This window comes from Calliphora vicina, chromosome 1, assembly GCF_958450345.1.
Source record: "Calliphora vicina chromosome 1, idCalVici1.1, whole genome shotgun sequence".
NCBI lineage: Eukaryota > Metazoa > Arthropoda > Insecta > Diptera > Calliphoridae > Calliphora > Calliphora vicina.
This window is the reverse complement of record NC_088780.1, coordinates 153,614,968-153,630,088: the sequence shown is the minus strand read 5'-3', so window position 1 is coordinate 153,630,088 and position 15,121 is coordinate 153,614,968. Positions and strand designations below refer to the sequence as shown.

General features: G+C 29.5%; 4 protein-coding genes and 1 long non-coding RNA gene across 5 annotated transcripts; 2 read left to right on the top strand and 3 right to left on the bottom strand.

Moving 5' to 3' along the window:
• The first annotated feature begins 12 nt into the window (after nucleotides 1-12).
• On the top strand, nucleotides 13-2,469 carry kri (krishah). Its single transcript, XM_065510316.1, has 3 exons — nucleotides 13-398; nucleotides 1,560-1,920; nucleotides 1,984-2,469. Exons 1-3 carry the CDS (start codon nucleotides 190-192, stop codon nucleotides 2,164-2,166), a joined length of 753 nt encoding a protein of 250 aa, XP_065366388.1. The 5' UTR covers nucleotides 13-189; the 3' UTR covers nucleotides 2,167-2,469.
• A 1,400-nt stretch (nucleotides 2,470-3,869) lies between these two features.
• Nucleotides 3,870-6,951, top strand: LOC135964121 (transcription factor MafB). The gene is made up of 2 exons (XM_065516199.1): nucleotides 3,870-5,553; nucleotides 6,576-6,951. Exon 1 carries the CDS (start codon nucleotides 4,117-4,119, stop codon nucleotides 5,317-5,319), a length of 1,203 nt encoding a protein of 400 aa, XP_065372271.1. The 5' UTR covers nucleotides 3,870-4,116; the 3' UTR covers nucleotides 5,320-5,553; nucleotides 6,576-6,951.
• A 1,013-nt stretch (nucleotides 6,952-7,964) lies between these two features.
• Nucleotides 7,965-8,475, bottom strand: LOC135959212 (uncharacterized). The gene is made up of 2 exons (XM_065510305.1): nucleotides 8,214-8,475; nucleotides 7,965-8,144 (listed from the first exon to the last, which is right to left on the bottom strand). Exons 1-2 carry the CDS (start codon nucleotides 8,373-8,375, stop codon nucleotides 8,064-8,066), a joined length of 243 nt encoding a protein of 80 aa, XP_065366377.1. The 5' UTR covers nucleotides 8,376-8,475; the 3' UTR covers nucleotides 7,965-8,063.
• A 1,143-nt stretch (nucleotides 8,476-9,618) lies between these two features.
• LOC135959206 (uncharacterized) lies at nucleotides 9,619-10,271 on the bottom strand. The gene is made up of 2 exons (XR_010576515.1): nucleotides 10,046-10,271; nucleotides 9,619-9,977 (listed from the first exon to the last, which is right to left on the bottom strand). It is a non-coding gene; the product is annotated as an uncharacterized LOC135959206 (long non-coding RNA).
• Nucleotides 10,272-11,043: 772 nt separating this feature from the next.
• LOC135959197 (uncharacterized) lies at nucleotides 11,044-13,169 on the bottom strand. The gene is made up of 6 exons (XM_065510286.1): nucleotides 12,993-13,169; nucleotides 12,799-12,929; nucleotides 12,611-12,734; nucleotides 12,146-12,553; nucleotides 11,393-11,724; nucleotides 11,044-11,334 (listed from the first exon to the last, which is right to left on the bottom strand). The coding sequence occupies exons 1-6, from the start codon at nucleotides 13,140-13,142 to the stop codon at nucleotides 11,268-11,270; spliced, it is 1,212 nt and encodes a 403-aa protein (XP_065366358.1). The 5' UTR covers nucleotides 13,143-13,169; the 3' UTR covers nucleotides 11,044-11,267.
• Nucleotides 13,170-15,121: the final 1,952 nt, after the last annotated feature.

Sequence of the window (15,121 nt, the reverse complement as noted above, 5' to 3'; positions counted from 1 at the left end):
CACGTTTTTAACATTTTATTAATTAAACACAACACAGACGTACTTAATTTTCAAACAAAATATTTAATTAAAACAAATTTAGTTTAACAAAATATATACAAGCCAAGTACTTAAAATAGTTTTTAAACAACGCGTAGAATAATTAATAACTTTTGTAGTCAATTAAAAACAAAGTAGACTTTTTGCAAAATGTGTGCATCAGCTTCACTAGATAATGGTACATCATCATCTCATTCAAATTCGGAAAGTATTGAGTTAAATGAAGACAATGCCGAAGAAAACATACCAATACCAGCTATAACATCGCTTGAAGAAATCTTGGAGCATTATGGACCCAATTTTAAATTGTTGCAATGTAATGCACAAGTTGGAGAACTATTGACAATTATAAGGGATAAGTAAGTAAATTTGTTTAAATAATTTTTTGGTTATTGCTTGACTAATAAATAGGTTAGATTAGCCAGCCTGCCTGCCGGCTCTAGTTGTAGATAATATTAGCAATTATTTTTTTGTTTTTGGGGGCATGTGGTCACTAAAATGTTTGTAAACAAATTTCTTTACTGGAAAATAATGCTGAGTAACTTCACATGGTATTGAAATAGATTTTTGCAAAAACCTTTTAGTTCATTAACAAAATTTTTGATTTTTTTTTTTTGTAAACAACAAAAATAATTTCTTGATTTTAATTTTTGTTCGTCATTGATTTTTCCTGAACTGATGAGACTTATGGTGAATAAATTGGCTGCTCAATTACATAAAAACAAAGTACACATTTTCACAGAAATATTTAAAATTATAATTTAAAAATATGCAGTGGTTCTCATGCAGCAATTCTGTTTTGTTGGTGGTGTCCATAGATTACGGAAATACCTACTTATAGTTTTTCTCGATCACTTCGTTTTAGTGAAATAACGATATTCTTAAAGTTACAACCATAGAGAAATAGACATAGAGACGAGACACTTCGATTTGCCAAACAAAAATACAAAAAAATATGTCTGAGACAAAAACTACATAAATACATTGACTAGCATGTATTTTGATGTTGCAAGAATTAGGTTTTTGACAATTACGTCTCATCTCTATGCTAACCTCTGGTTACAACACATAAGAGCGAAACTAGATATAAAATTCAACTAACAAATTACTGAAAATAATCACACATTGTTTTTCTTTTTACATGGATTTTATACTAATACATTCTCACCACTTAGGTTTTTGACAACTGAGCTAGGTATTTGACCAGAGTTTAAGTCATTAAAATTAAGTTTATAGAGATATACACACGATTCACAAGGTATCCTAAAATATCAAACATACGAGTGTTGTTTTTGTTTTACATAGTTTTTTTTAGTAATACGTTCTCACAACAAACGTTTTTTACAACTGAGTTAGTTCTTTGACAGGAGACTTTTCGAATTTATTGGTACTTAACGGATGTTTAGAAAAATATCGTAAACATTTCTAACTTTTTTCTATAAAATTATATTCATTATATGTAAGACGCTATTGATTTCTAAAACAGTTTAATTGTTTATTGATTCTATTTATACTTTCAGGAATACTTCACGCAGCGATTTCAAGTTTTATGCTGATCGCTTAATACGTCTAGTCATAGAGGAGTCGTTAAATCAATTGCCCTATTCGACCTGCAGTGTGGAAACTCCCACCGGAGCCATATATGACGGTTTAAAATATCAATCCGGCAATTGTGGTGTATCAATTATACGGTCAGGCGAAGCCATGGAACAAGGACTGCGTGACTGCTGTCGTTCCATTAGAATTGGCAAAATTTTAGTAGAATCTGATTCGGATACTCATGTGGCACGTGTTGTCTATGCACGTTTTCCTGACGACATAGCACGTAGGCAAATATTACTCATGTATCCTATAATGTCAACCGGTAATACGGTAATACAGGTAATTTATTATATCAAATAAATGTTGTTATAAAATGTATCTAATTAAAACATTTCTTCTTAGGCTGTTAATGTTCTTAAAGAACATGGTGTTCCCGAGAATAGTATAATTTTATCAAATCTTTTTTGTACTCCAATGGCGGCTAAATGTATTGTTAGCGCTTTTCCTCGTTTAAAAATCTTAACCTCAGAGTTGCATCCTGTGGCTCCTAATCATTTTGGTCAGAAGTATTTTGGCACCGATTAATAACTCTACATTATAAACGATAAACGCACGACTTATTTTCTCTACATACATTATACTAACTACTTACTATATAAGATAAACAAAAATATATTAAAGGAACTTTATAGCTTAAGCTGCAATTCAACTAGAATTTATTTCTGTGTATTGTATGTACTCTTGTTCATTTTTATTCACAAATTTTTTTGCCAAACTTTTTTGTACATACAACAATATAAATTATTATTTATTGGATGGATTTATTTTACAAATTTTACAAAGAAAAAGATAACAATAAAGTTTTAGTTAAAAATAGGTGAAATGACATTGTATGCATTTTGATATTTATTGACAATTTAGTTTTAGATTAAAGAAATAAATTATAAATTTCCCAAATTTTAAAATTCAAATATGTTCGTTTGCTTAAACGTTGGAGAAAATTGTTTTTAATTTGAAATAACCAATTTGATTGTAAAACAAATTGAATTCCAGAATAGCATTCTCCAGGTTTGAAAGAATTCTTAATTTTCTTCAATTCAAATCTATTACAAAAAGGCTTAAGTGAATAGTTTTTAATGGATTTTGTAAATGATTAAAACCTTTATCGTTACCACTAAGTCACCGTTACCGAAAAAATAATTAGCGTTACCGGTACATTTTCAACGTTTTGATTCGGTAGCCAACCTTGATTTTTAATTGTTTCTTTTTATAGTTTTATTTTAATAAATCCTTTTTACAATTTTGATTAAAAACAAATTGTTTGCCAAAAAAGAAAAAAGTAAACAAATGTTTAAATAATTTAAAAATTATGCTTGATTTGAAAATTAATTAAAAAAGGTCTGTAATTCAAATTTACTTAAAATTTCATTTCCAATAATTGAAATCACATTTTTTGGGTTCTTATTGGGAGTAATGTTCATACATAATTTAAAATTAAATTTTCTTACAATGGCATCAATTTGTAAAAAAAATCAGGTTTAATTACTTTGTTATTGCTTTCCTGATTTATAATTGTTAGATAGATGTCCATCAAATACACTTTTTACGAAAAATTTAAAATTATTGAAAAAAATATAATAAGCGTTATAAAATTCTAGAATCCAACCGAACCAAACATATTATTTACCTTAATCCGAAATTTTTGTATTGTACTAGAAATTTTGAAAATTTTAGTACTTGTTTAATTTTTTAAGTATGGATGGATTTCACAGAAATTTTAAAATTACTTTTTTTTTCTGTAAAATAATACCTAATGCTGGCGAAACACGATTTTCCACCTAATACGAATCAGAGGTGGAATATGTATGATATGAATAAATTTAGCAAAACATTTTATTTAAAAAAATATTGCTTTTGTCGCTGGCATTGTAATTCTGTCTACACTCAATTTAAAATTATCTGAATCACTCTGTTGCGCTTTGTGAACGTTTTGTTTATATTTTTTAAAATTCACTTTTAATCTCGCTCTCTTTCTCTCTTTCTGGCATACAAAATTATGTATGACAGGCAAATTGATTAGACAAAGTAGGGTATAACAAACTTTAACATGTTTGAGGTTGTGTGTGAAATAGGAAAAGAACAAGCATCAAAAGTACTTGTAAAAAATCCAAAATGGTTCACGACGTGTTTGAGTTGATGACGAACATTTTATTTTAATAACAAAAATATAAAATAATTTAGTAAAAAGTGAAAAATGAACACAAATTAACAAAAAAAAGTGTAAAAGAAAGAAAAGAAATTTGTAAACATATTGTTAAAATTTATTTAAGAAAGTTCCAAGAGAGCATTAAGTGTTTTTTGGTTGGCACGAAACGTAAAGAAAAAATTCTGGCGTCTCTGTATATTTGTTGTATGTGAAGAAGAAGTGTGAAGCAGCACTGGTATAGAGCAGACAAAAAAAATTGTAGTGCTTTATTGCAAGTTGGAGTAGTGTTGTATTATTGCAAAGAAAAATTAACAAACAAAATAATTTGTATGATGGCCAGTGTTTCACAATTAAATGATTTAAGGAGTTATTCCCGCCATTGGCTGGGCGAGTTTATCGACCTGTATCAGTTGGAGGAATGCTTGTGGCAACCAAAACATCCCGACTATAGCAACAATACAGTGCGCAATAAAGCCTACGACAAGCTAGTGGAAAAACTAAAAGAGGTCGAACCGAACCCCGACCGGAATATGGTGGTAAGAAAAATCAATTCATTGCGTTCAGCCTTCAGACGCGAATTCCGTAAAACCAATGCCAAACAAAACTATGAGACACGCTTGTGGTATTACGACAAACTGTCTTTTATAGCCGACCAAAACATCAAACGCACCCTAACAAGCTTAGGCGGCAGCAGCAGCGGCTCGGATGTTAAGCCGCCAAAACGTTCCCTTACATTGGCATTCGAAGATGATGATTCGATTGAATACGAAGATGAGCATCAAATGGAGGCTAGCAGTGCCCATTCGACGTCACAAACGGACTTGCAAAATGATCCCAGCATGACGACGACTATTGCAACAGTGGCCAATGGTGAGATAGTGCCGGTGTCCATAGTCAAAAGTGAGGACCAAAAGGTGCATCATCAGCAGCAACAACATGAACAACAGCAGCAGCAGCAACATCACCAGGAGCCACCGCCACTGCACCATCATCATCATCAACACCATCAGCAGCAACATCAACAACAGCAACAACACCACCACCAACAACATCATCATCATCATGCTGCTGCTCAACAAATTCACACTCAAACCCAACCGCAACATACGACAGCCGTCAAGGTGCTAGAAATCACATCACTCGATTCGAATTCACAAAGGGAAATTCAACAGGCCGTCAACTCGCTGGAACAACAGCAACATCAAATACAACTACAACAGCAACAACAACAGCAGGCCAACGGTGCCGCCACCGCTCAACTAACACAAATCCATCAGCAAGTTCCCACCATACAAATCGCACGTGAACACCTTCAACCACTATTTGGCACCTCGGCCGCCACCTATACCACCGCTGCTACAACTGGCTCCCAACGGCCGGAAGACGAATTCGATGCCATCGGCATGAATGTGGCCAGCAAATTGCGTGTCATGAACACGCATCAGCGTATTGTGGCCGAGAAACTTATCAGTGATGTTCTCTTCAATGGCCAATTAGACAATTTAAGTGTTAACTCACACTTGACCCAGTAGGATGTTGTGACGTTGAAGGTGGAAAAACTTCAACAGCAGCGACCCACTCACCATCCGCATCAACAACAACTACAAGAAAGTCAACAACCATTATCGTTATTGGAATGGTTTAGTCATTATTGTCTATCGTCTGCTGTTTAAACAAGTGACCCAGCCCCTGGTGGTAACTGAAATGTAAATCAGTAGACGATAAAGAAACTCTAGCATAAGGCAGATAATTTAAGAAATCTTAAGGTAACTTTACATACAATTTTTATGCATTTTGCGAATGTGTTTGGGTATATCTTTTTAATTTGAAGCTTAAAACTGGAATAGGCAAATATTGTAAAAATTTAACTGCAAAACTTAGATAGTTTTTTTTTTTTGGATTTTTTTTAAATATTGAGGTTAAATCCTGTGTGTGTTCTCATTAAGATAGACTTTGGTATGAATATCGGAAGTATGTTAGAAAGCAATGTATAATCTATACATTTTTATTAAATTTCCAGATCCTCATTGTCCCACTCTGAATTTTTTTATGTTAGATATAATTGAAAATGAGCGTTAACACCATTCTTATATAAATTTTGAACTTCGAACGTCGATAAAAGACAAACCAAAACGAATTTAAAATGTTTAAGCAATTTTGTATGACCATTAAGAACCTGTGTACCAAGTTTTAACACGTTCGGAATGGGTAAGGTCTGATGCCTTGTCGAAAATTATTTGTTTCCTCCCCATAGCTTTAATATAAAAATACATAGACTCGTTTCACACTAGGTAATTTAGTTGCGCAAGTCTCTTGTGTTTGTAGATGACAGATGTAATGTCGGGTTAAGGAGAAGAAAATTTTCCATGCTGTTTTGTTGTTGGGCAAGAGAGACTTGCGCAACTAAATTGATAGTTTCAAAGGGGTCATATTTTCAATATTTCTATTAACTTAGGATGCGTTAAAAAATTTGATCTATAAATGATGGTTTTAATTTAATTTTCAAAAATTAATATACTTTTTGATTTATCCACATGGTATTATTACTACAACATGTAATTAAACAATACCGTTGAATATTATATTTTGTTTGTATATTAAAAAAATTCAAATTTCAAATAAAGATTTAAATTTGTGTTCATTCTCTCATTAACACGAATCTTGCTTAATCCATTTTTAATTTTCAAATTAAAAAAAATGTATTAATGCATAAGAATTCTCTTATTTAAAGTTTATGATAAAAGAAAATAAACATTTTTAATATAGATTTACATTTATTTATCTTTAGGTATTACAAAGGTTTAACTGTCTACGCCCATCTCCCAATATAGTCTATAATCTTTAAAAAAAAACATTGATAAATTTTAATATATGTATGTAAAAATGATAAACAAAAACTATTTATAAATTATTTAGTATTATTAAAATAATACTGAAATTAGTACATATAATTATGTATTAAATACATCTTAAAAAAAACAATGTATATGTACATAAAGTAATTAATTGTATTAAGTTGTATGTAATTTTTTATTGCTTTAAATGTTAATTATGTTTCTTTAATTTCTTTAACTTTCTAATTAAATATGTAATAGTTAATTAAGTAATAATGATTTAAATAATAAAATATTCAAACGATTTTATTAATGTATTGTACAATAAAATTAATGTATAATTTCATTAATAGATTTTTTTTAAATTTTCCCTTTTTAGTCCCTTCATAAGTTTGTCATTCCGTTTGTAATTACTGGTAATTACTACATTTTTTCTTTAGCGACCCCACAAAGTATATATATACTGGATCGTTTTAGATAGCGAATTCGATATAACCATGTCCGTTTGTATGATGAAATCAACTTTCCATAGCCCCCAAATAACTTACAAACATGATTGATACACCAATATATTCTCTCGGCTCTGCCCGCAAATGGCTGAAATATAACAAAAATTTTCTTTAATATAGACAATATCAATATCTAATGATAGATATTTCAAAGTCTATTGCACCGATTTATATATGTATGTAGTAAATTGGACCTACAATGAGTCAAAATCGGAAAAAATATTTTTTAACCCGAATTTTTTTTCACCAAAAATTTTTTTTGTCATAATTTGTTTATCACTAATAAATTGATAAAAAATAAAAAACAATTTCGAAATTTTTTTTTTTTTAATTTTGTTTACCTAAAGTTATTTAAATTTGTACATATTTTAAAGTATAATTTGCTGAATGGCATATAAGATTCGGCACAGCCGAATATAACTCTCTTGTTTGTAATATTTTAATTTTAAAAATAGTTTTTGGAAAATTATAAATTTATTTTCGAGTGTTAAGGTCATATATAAGATTATCCTTCCGTTTGTAAATTCTAAATTGTTCATTTGCGATCCTATATTCTGGATCGTTATAGATAGCGGTGTCGATAAAGCCATGTCCATCTTTCCGAAAACATCATTGTATCCGCATAGTCCCGGTTCGATCATTACCATAGACAATATGGGTATTTAATGATAGACATTTTATAGATCATTCCTGCGACGTACATATATAGTGCCATACAAATTGGGTCAAAATCGGGAAAGATATTTTGATTTCAATCTTTATCTTAAATTAGACTTTGATGAAATGTTATTGGATGTTCAGAATGAGTTCGATTTGTTTAAGGACTCAATAAGATTTGTATTAAAACCGAAATTTTATTTCACAACTATGTAACTAAAAAAGTTTAATACATGAATTATTTACAATACATTAAGCACAGAGACAACTTAAATTCTAAGGATTATCGGCCTTAACAGCTGCCACCTTGGTAGACGTCTCACCTACTCCCAACCTTCTTAGACAATACTTATAAAACTGCAAACAAATTAAGAAAGAAGACAAACAATTACAAATAAAATGCTAAGATAACTCATTTCTACTTACGGTTACAACGGGCAAATCAATTTCTTCATGTTCCTGAACCAATGATCGGTTTTTTTGCATGGCACTCCAACCGAAATGCAAAGCAATTATGGTGGGCACCATAACAATAGTCACCAAATTGCGTGATACAAAACCAGATGATGTTTTTGGTGGTTTATCCATATTTTTTAACTATTTCGTTTCAAAAATTTCTTATAAATTAAAGTTAAAATTAATAGAATTAATTTTTTTGCGACTATTACGCGAAAACTTGTGTTATTTCTTATATTTTGTGTTTTTGTTGTACAGCTGTTTGTAATTTGTTGTTTTAAAATGAAACTGGGTGCTTCATAGTTATTTAAATTTCATGTCTAGTGTTGTTAAATGTAAAATTGTGTAATAATTACCGTTATGTAATATATTAATCGTATTTTAAAGCGATTTGCGGAAAATATCATTTACAGATCAAATATTTGTATTAATGTTTTAACTTAAATTTATAAAAAGTAGATTCTTATAGTTAGGGGAGTTCATATAAAATAAAATTTTGGACACTATTTTTTTTTAGAAATTTTGCGTATCCATATTTACAATTTCAGTTTATATTTGTTTAATTTTTCTCTGGGCACAAAACTTTTAGGTTTTGTGCCAAATCTGGTCAGAATATCGGTATTAAAATTGTTTAGTATTTAGTATGTATATAGTATATACTATATATGTACATGTTATATAATGGCTTATCTTTTTCTTGGGGTATTTTTAATATAATATATACGCTAAAACATGGTATTTTCATTATTAACCACTATTAACCATTATTAACTGAAAATATTTTCGACCCACTTGGTAAATTTTTTATCATTCTGTAGAAAAAACACATAATTCATGATTATTAATGGGGGGGTTTTATAATAAACATTTTTTTCATAAAAATGGAACAATTTGACGTTTATTAAAAAATTAACCAAAAATGGTTGATCGAAAACCTATTATTAGCTTCTCATACCATTCACTAGTAGATGAGGAATTATATCCGAATGAAAATATTTTCCACTTACAATATAGAAAGCATTGACATTTGAAAAATTTTCATTTCGTATTACGAAATTGCCGCACAGCAATGCGCATTACATAGGATAACATTCCCACGACAGCCGGTTCTACGCACCGGAATGACCCGAGTTCACTCGGCCAAGGGCTGTGAACTCAGCAATCACTGCTGCTACAACAACATAGGGTAACATAGTGACGAGACGTATTTTTCAAAATCCTAAGTCTGTTTTCAAAAACTTAACTCTTGAAACAACAAAATACATGCTAGTCAATGTATTTTGTTTTTGTATCAAACATATGATTTGTTGTATTTTTGTTTGACAAATTGGAGTGTCTCGTCTCTATGTATAATTCTCTATGGAACATTATATACTTCTTAGTTCTCTCTTTGTAGTGTAGTTTATTTTTATTATTTTCATACAAAATTTATTTAATAATAAGCAAAATATGCATGTATATACTTTTTAAAATATATCTACTATCAAGGCCACAATGAGATTTATTATGTACTGAAAGTCATCATATAATTTCATGAATTAATAACTAAATTTCGAATATTTCAGTTTAAAAGACGATATTTTAGTTCACAAATATAAATACAAAATGGTAATACATGAATTATTTACAAACATTAACATAGGGACTACTTAAAATCTAAGGATTTCCGGACTTAGCAGTTGAAACCTTACTGGACTCCTGGTTTACGTCGAACTTTGTCTCATACTTGTAAAACTGCAAAAACAAAAAAAGGAAACTAATTAGTTAAGAATGAAATCGTAAAGAAATATATTTCTACTTACTGGCAAATCACCCTCTTCAAGCTCCTTAACATTCTTTTGCATGTTACCAAAAATACTGAAACCGAAATGCAAAGCAATTATGGTTGGTACCATAGCGATAAATACAAATTTGCGTGATACAAAACTAGTTGATGTTTTTGGTGGTTTATTCATGTCGTTTAAAATATATCTAATAAATACAAGTTAAAATTAATGGAATTATTACTTCCGCTACTATAAAGCGAAGTGTAACAAGTGTTATTTCTAAATTTTGTTTTTGTTGTACAGCTGTTTGGTCATCTGTGTTTACATTTTAAATGCAACAGGGAGCTTCATAAGTATTTATGTTTTTTAATGTCTAGTGTTGTTAAATGTAAAATGGCGGATTAATTACAGTTATTTCATATGTCAGTTCCATTTATTAAATGTTTTGCAGTAGAAATGAGTGTTTATGAGATACAGATAGAAAATGTTGTTTAATTTTACAAAAATGTGTTAAATTAATAGAAAAAAAATGAAGAACACAATATAGCATACCTTAAAAACTCAGAAATACTTTGGAGAGTGCCATGGATTTATTACGGAATATAATTAGAAAATTATATGTTTAATTTAATTTTTTTATCAGGATTCATTAACAACCTAGTCTCTTGGCCATAATCGGTTACTAATAAATTTGCGTTATGACTGTATTTTGAAGTTAAAATAATAAATTTCTGTGAAATTATCTGAAATATACTAGCGGTATTCACAATGTAGAGTACTTGGCCAAGTATAAAAGCAGAAAAGCTATTTATTGACAAACATTTCAATCTCTAAAACTTAAAAAAATTATCATTTATTAAATAAAAATGTAATAAATTAAAGTTTAACGCTAATAACGCGCACAAATCAAATGAAAATATAAAGTGATAACATCCATAGTTTGACGTTGTAGGGGTGAATATTGACAACTCATCCTAATAATTGTACTTGGTTGATTCTGCCATGGCAAAATTATAAACAAAAAAGAAATTAGATTTGGTTTGTTTATATCATATTTTTATTAAAAAATTATATTAAACATGTTTGCTACTTTTCTAATTGGTAAAATAATTGATTTTTATTCCCATCCAACAATCGAGCGGTTTTTGGCTAATTCGAACGAATTTTCGATTTTCGTTAATAAATTTATTCAATTAATTTTGTATTCGAATCGAATTACGAAATAGGCCCACATCTATGAACAATTTTTACAAAATTGTTAAAGCTTTCTTTGAAATTTAAGTTGCTTTTGTAATAAATATATTTCATTTTGAATGTGTTTAGGACTGCAAATATAAAAAAATAAATATTAGCTAATTATTAAAACATTTTACAAAAACTTACAAATTGTTAGTTAGACCATTGGCTACTGTAGCTGCCAAATTACTTATATATTTCGGCTGCATTACCAATAAATGTACCATATTGCCCAAAGCGAAAGGATAGAGAATTCTAGCATAGGGAATTGCAAGTATTAGCTTTAAAATCGTATTTTGTGTATCAATATTTGAAACTTCAAAAATTGTCCACATGGAGCGTATTGCTTGAACCAATGCAAATGAAAATAGGGTTGATTGGGGATACAAATAGTAACATGATCCTGCAAGGAATGCTGATAAAATATGATTCCAATTATCGGTGCAATAATTTTTGCCATTAAACCAACAGTGAGCGAACTGAAAATTAAAAGAAATACTGGATAGTTTAACAAAGTAGAGAATAATTCGGGTCGATGAAATTATTATTATTATTATCAGTATAACTTATTTATTATTCCAAATACTTTTAATTAATACTTGTTTTTATAAAAATTTGTATGGCCTGATTCAGAACTACGACCGGAAAATATTTTTAAAATATTGGTTTGACCATAGATAAATACACATTGATTGGAAACTCTCCTGTCACAAACACATTCCCACCACTTAGGTTTTTGACAACTGAGTTGGGTCTTTGACAGAAGAGTTTCCGATCTAATGGTATTTATCTATGAGTTGAGTGTTTTTTTGCGGTCATGTTTCTGAATCAGTCTCTCTAATCTTAATAATTATTATTTCGAGATTTTGATGATTATTTTTGAAAACAAATTTTACTTACTCTATAAATTCCAATATAAGCAGTAAACAAAGTCATTGAACGTATACGAAAGTTCTTCAATTTGCTTAAAAGTTTAGATTGATTTTGCGATGATCTCACCGGACTCATTAACATTTTAATGAAATCCAAAGATAGACCAAATATAAAATATTTACGCATACCATCAAATATATATTGTTTGCAGGTACTTTGCGGGTGCAATTCACATTTCAGACATTGTTCTGCGTTTTCCATTGGTTGTATTTTTGGATTAGGACGTAATAACCAAAATCCCTGAGCATTATACATTTGTTTGCCATGCAAAATAATGGCACTGCAGGTCATAAACAAACAGGTTTGAATAATTTTTGAATTCACAATCGTACGACTAATGATATTTTTACGCATAAGGAAAAAAGTTTCAAATGCCTGAAAAAATATATGTATAACAATTTATACAATTCTCAATGTTATTTTCCAACTTACACATTGAAAGATAGTAGTTTCGTATAAATTAATTACACGTTGTGGACCCAAATATAGTATATTGGCACTCAGAAATGCGGGCATAAACAAAAAGCTGTAATAACCGAACTGGCCGCAAATGTTTCTTGGAATACATATAAAAGTGACAGTTAAATTATTTAAGCAATTATAAAACTTGCCAAATTTACCTTAGGATACATATTAGCATATCTGTTGCAATTCCAACACATGAACCCAGCACTGAACAGCTCAAATAATATTCCAAAGTTTTCCGTAGCTTCTTTTTATTAGTGGTTCGTATTTTAACGAGAGCTGGCAACTGCAGAAACAAAAAATACTCGTGAGATCCAATATTTATTGCAATTGTTTAAAAATAGCTTACTAAACATATTGGTGCAAAATATTTAAAATTTGATAAAACATATAATAATATATCCTTGGTTAAATGCTCCCTGCATGTTTCCGTGTGTATAATATCTTGACAAGTTCGTGGCCGTATGTGTTCTTGGAAAAATTTACTGAATGTCGTCATTTTATTGAGTTGTGTTCTGAGCAAAGGTTTTATTCGAACTAAAATGAAATTTACTAAGTTGAGTTTTAAAATTATACACATAATATCGTAGCTGCAGCTGCAAAAAGAACTAGGTATAATTGTTAACAAATATTTTATTCCACAGTCTTATTTATCATGCATTTACTTACAAAACTGATCGGTCATTAATATTCAATCATTTGAGTAGTAATACAATAATATTGGTTTATATTTGTTTGTGATATACAATATTGAATCAAGACCGATTATTATAAAAAAATTATGGGATTTTGGACTAATTTAGTATTAAAAAATGCCAGGGAATGTGCCGATTTTTTTTTAAAATCCCGGAAAGGAAAAAATTCCGATAAATGAGAAATAATTGAAATTTTAAATTTTTGGTAAATTATAGAAGAGAAGTAAAGGAACATTTTATGTATCAAACTTTTATACACTCACGAAAAATTTTTGAAAAAACACATAGCTTTTTTGTAGGCTCAACGACGATATGTTCTTTATTTAGCTTATGCATACAACAATACTTTGCGTATATTTACATTTTCTGAGTTTTTTATTTGAATTAATGTTGAATATATGAATATACATATGAATTTCGACAATTGTTTTGTAAACACAAAATATCTTACAAGAACTTATACGTTTTCTAATTGATATTGATATTTTTCTATTTTATTAATGAAGTTCTGTATATTTAAACCATAGAGAAACATTTAAACATTAAATAAAAATATAATCATTAAAATAAGTAGGAGATACACTAACATGATTTATTGTTGAAATCTGGCAGCTTTTAAATATGTTAATTCCGGTTATTGAAAATGGAGCGCTTTACGCAAGAACAACGCGTTATAATTTTCAATAGAGAAAGTGCACCGTTCGAAGAGTGGTCAACAAATTTGAAGAAACTGGGTCGATTATGGACATTAAGACTGCTTTTGACAAATGACCTTTGGAATGACCGGGCGATCCTAGAAAGCGCAGGCAATTCGTTCAATGGGTAATGGAGCAAAATGAAGTCAATGCCAATTTTTCGAAAAAAGTTATCTTCTCCGATGAAGCTCATTTCCATCTGAATGGCTTCGTGAATACACAAAATTGTCGAATTTGGGGCTCAGAAAATCATCATGCAATCCATGAGAAAATGCACCCACAACGAGCAACTGTCTGATGCGGATTTTAGTCTGGTGGCCTGATTGGGCCTTACATTTTGAAGATGAGGCCGAAATTGCAGTTACAGGAATATTATAACGAAGTTCTTGTTATCCGCAGCACAAATGAGGCAGGTCTTGATTGCTATCGCACGGGGAAAAAATTTATACCAATATTTTAAAGGAGACGATTGACTATTTAATTGGCAAAATACTGAGTCACTAAAAGGGCTATACAAATGTTGTAAAAACGAAACCTAAGTTTCCATTGTCTTGTCAATTTTAATTAATATAATTTAAAAGAAATACCAAAAAATATAAATAATTTTGGATTTCTTAAAAGTTTCCATTGTTTTGTAAGCCACTGTATATAAATTATGTGTAATGGTATGTTAATTTTTTTTGGAAAAAGGCGATACATATTAATAAACAATTATTTAAATTTTAATTGAATATATGTATTTAAAAAATTATTGTAGTTTTTGCATTGTCGTATTTGTAGCCGCGACGCAGTCACCTTATGAATTCGCCTGGGTTCGGTATTTATAATTTTTTTTTAAACTATTCAAAAATTATTTATTTTCTTAAACTATCGGGTATATATTTATATATATGTACAAAAAAGAACACAAAAATGCAAAGAAAGTATAAAATAAAAATATAATTGCAGAAATTTAACAATTCTAAATAAAACAAGTAAGAGAGCTATATTCGGCTGTGCCGAATCTTATATACCCTTTACTAAATTATACTTCAAAATACAAATTTTAAATATTTTTAGGTAAACAAAATTTATTTATTTTCCAAAGT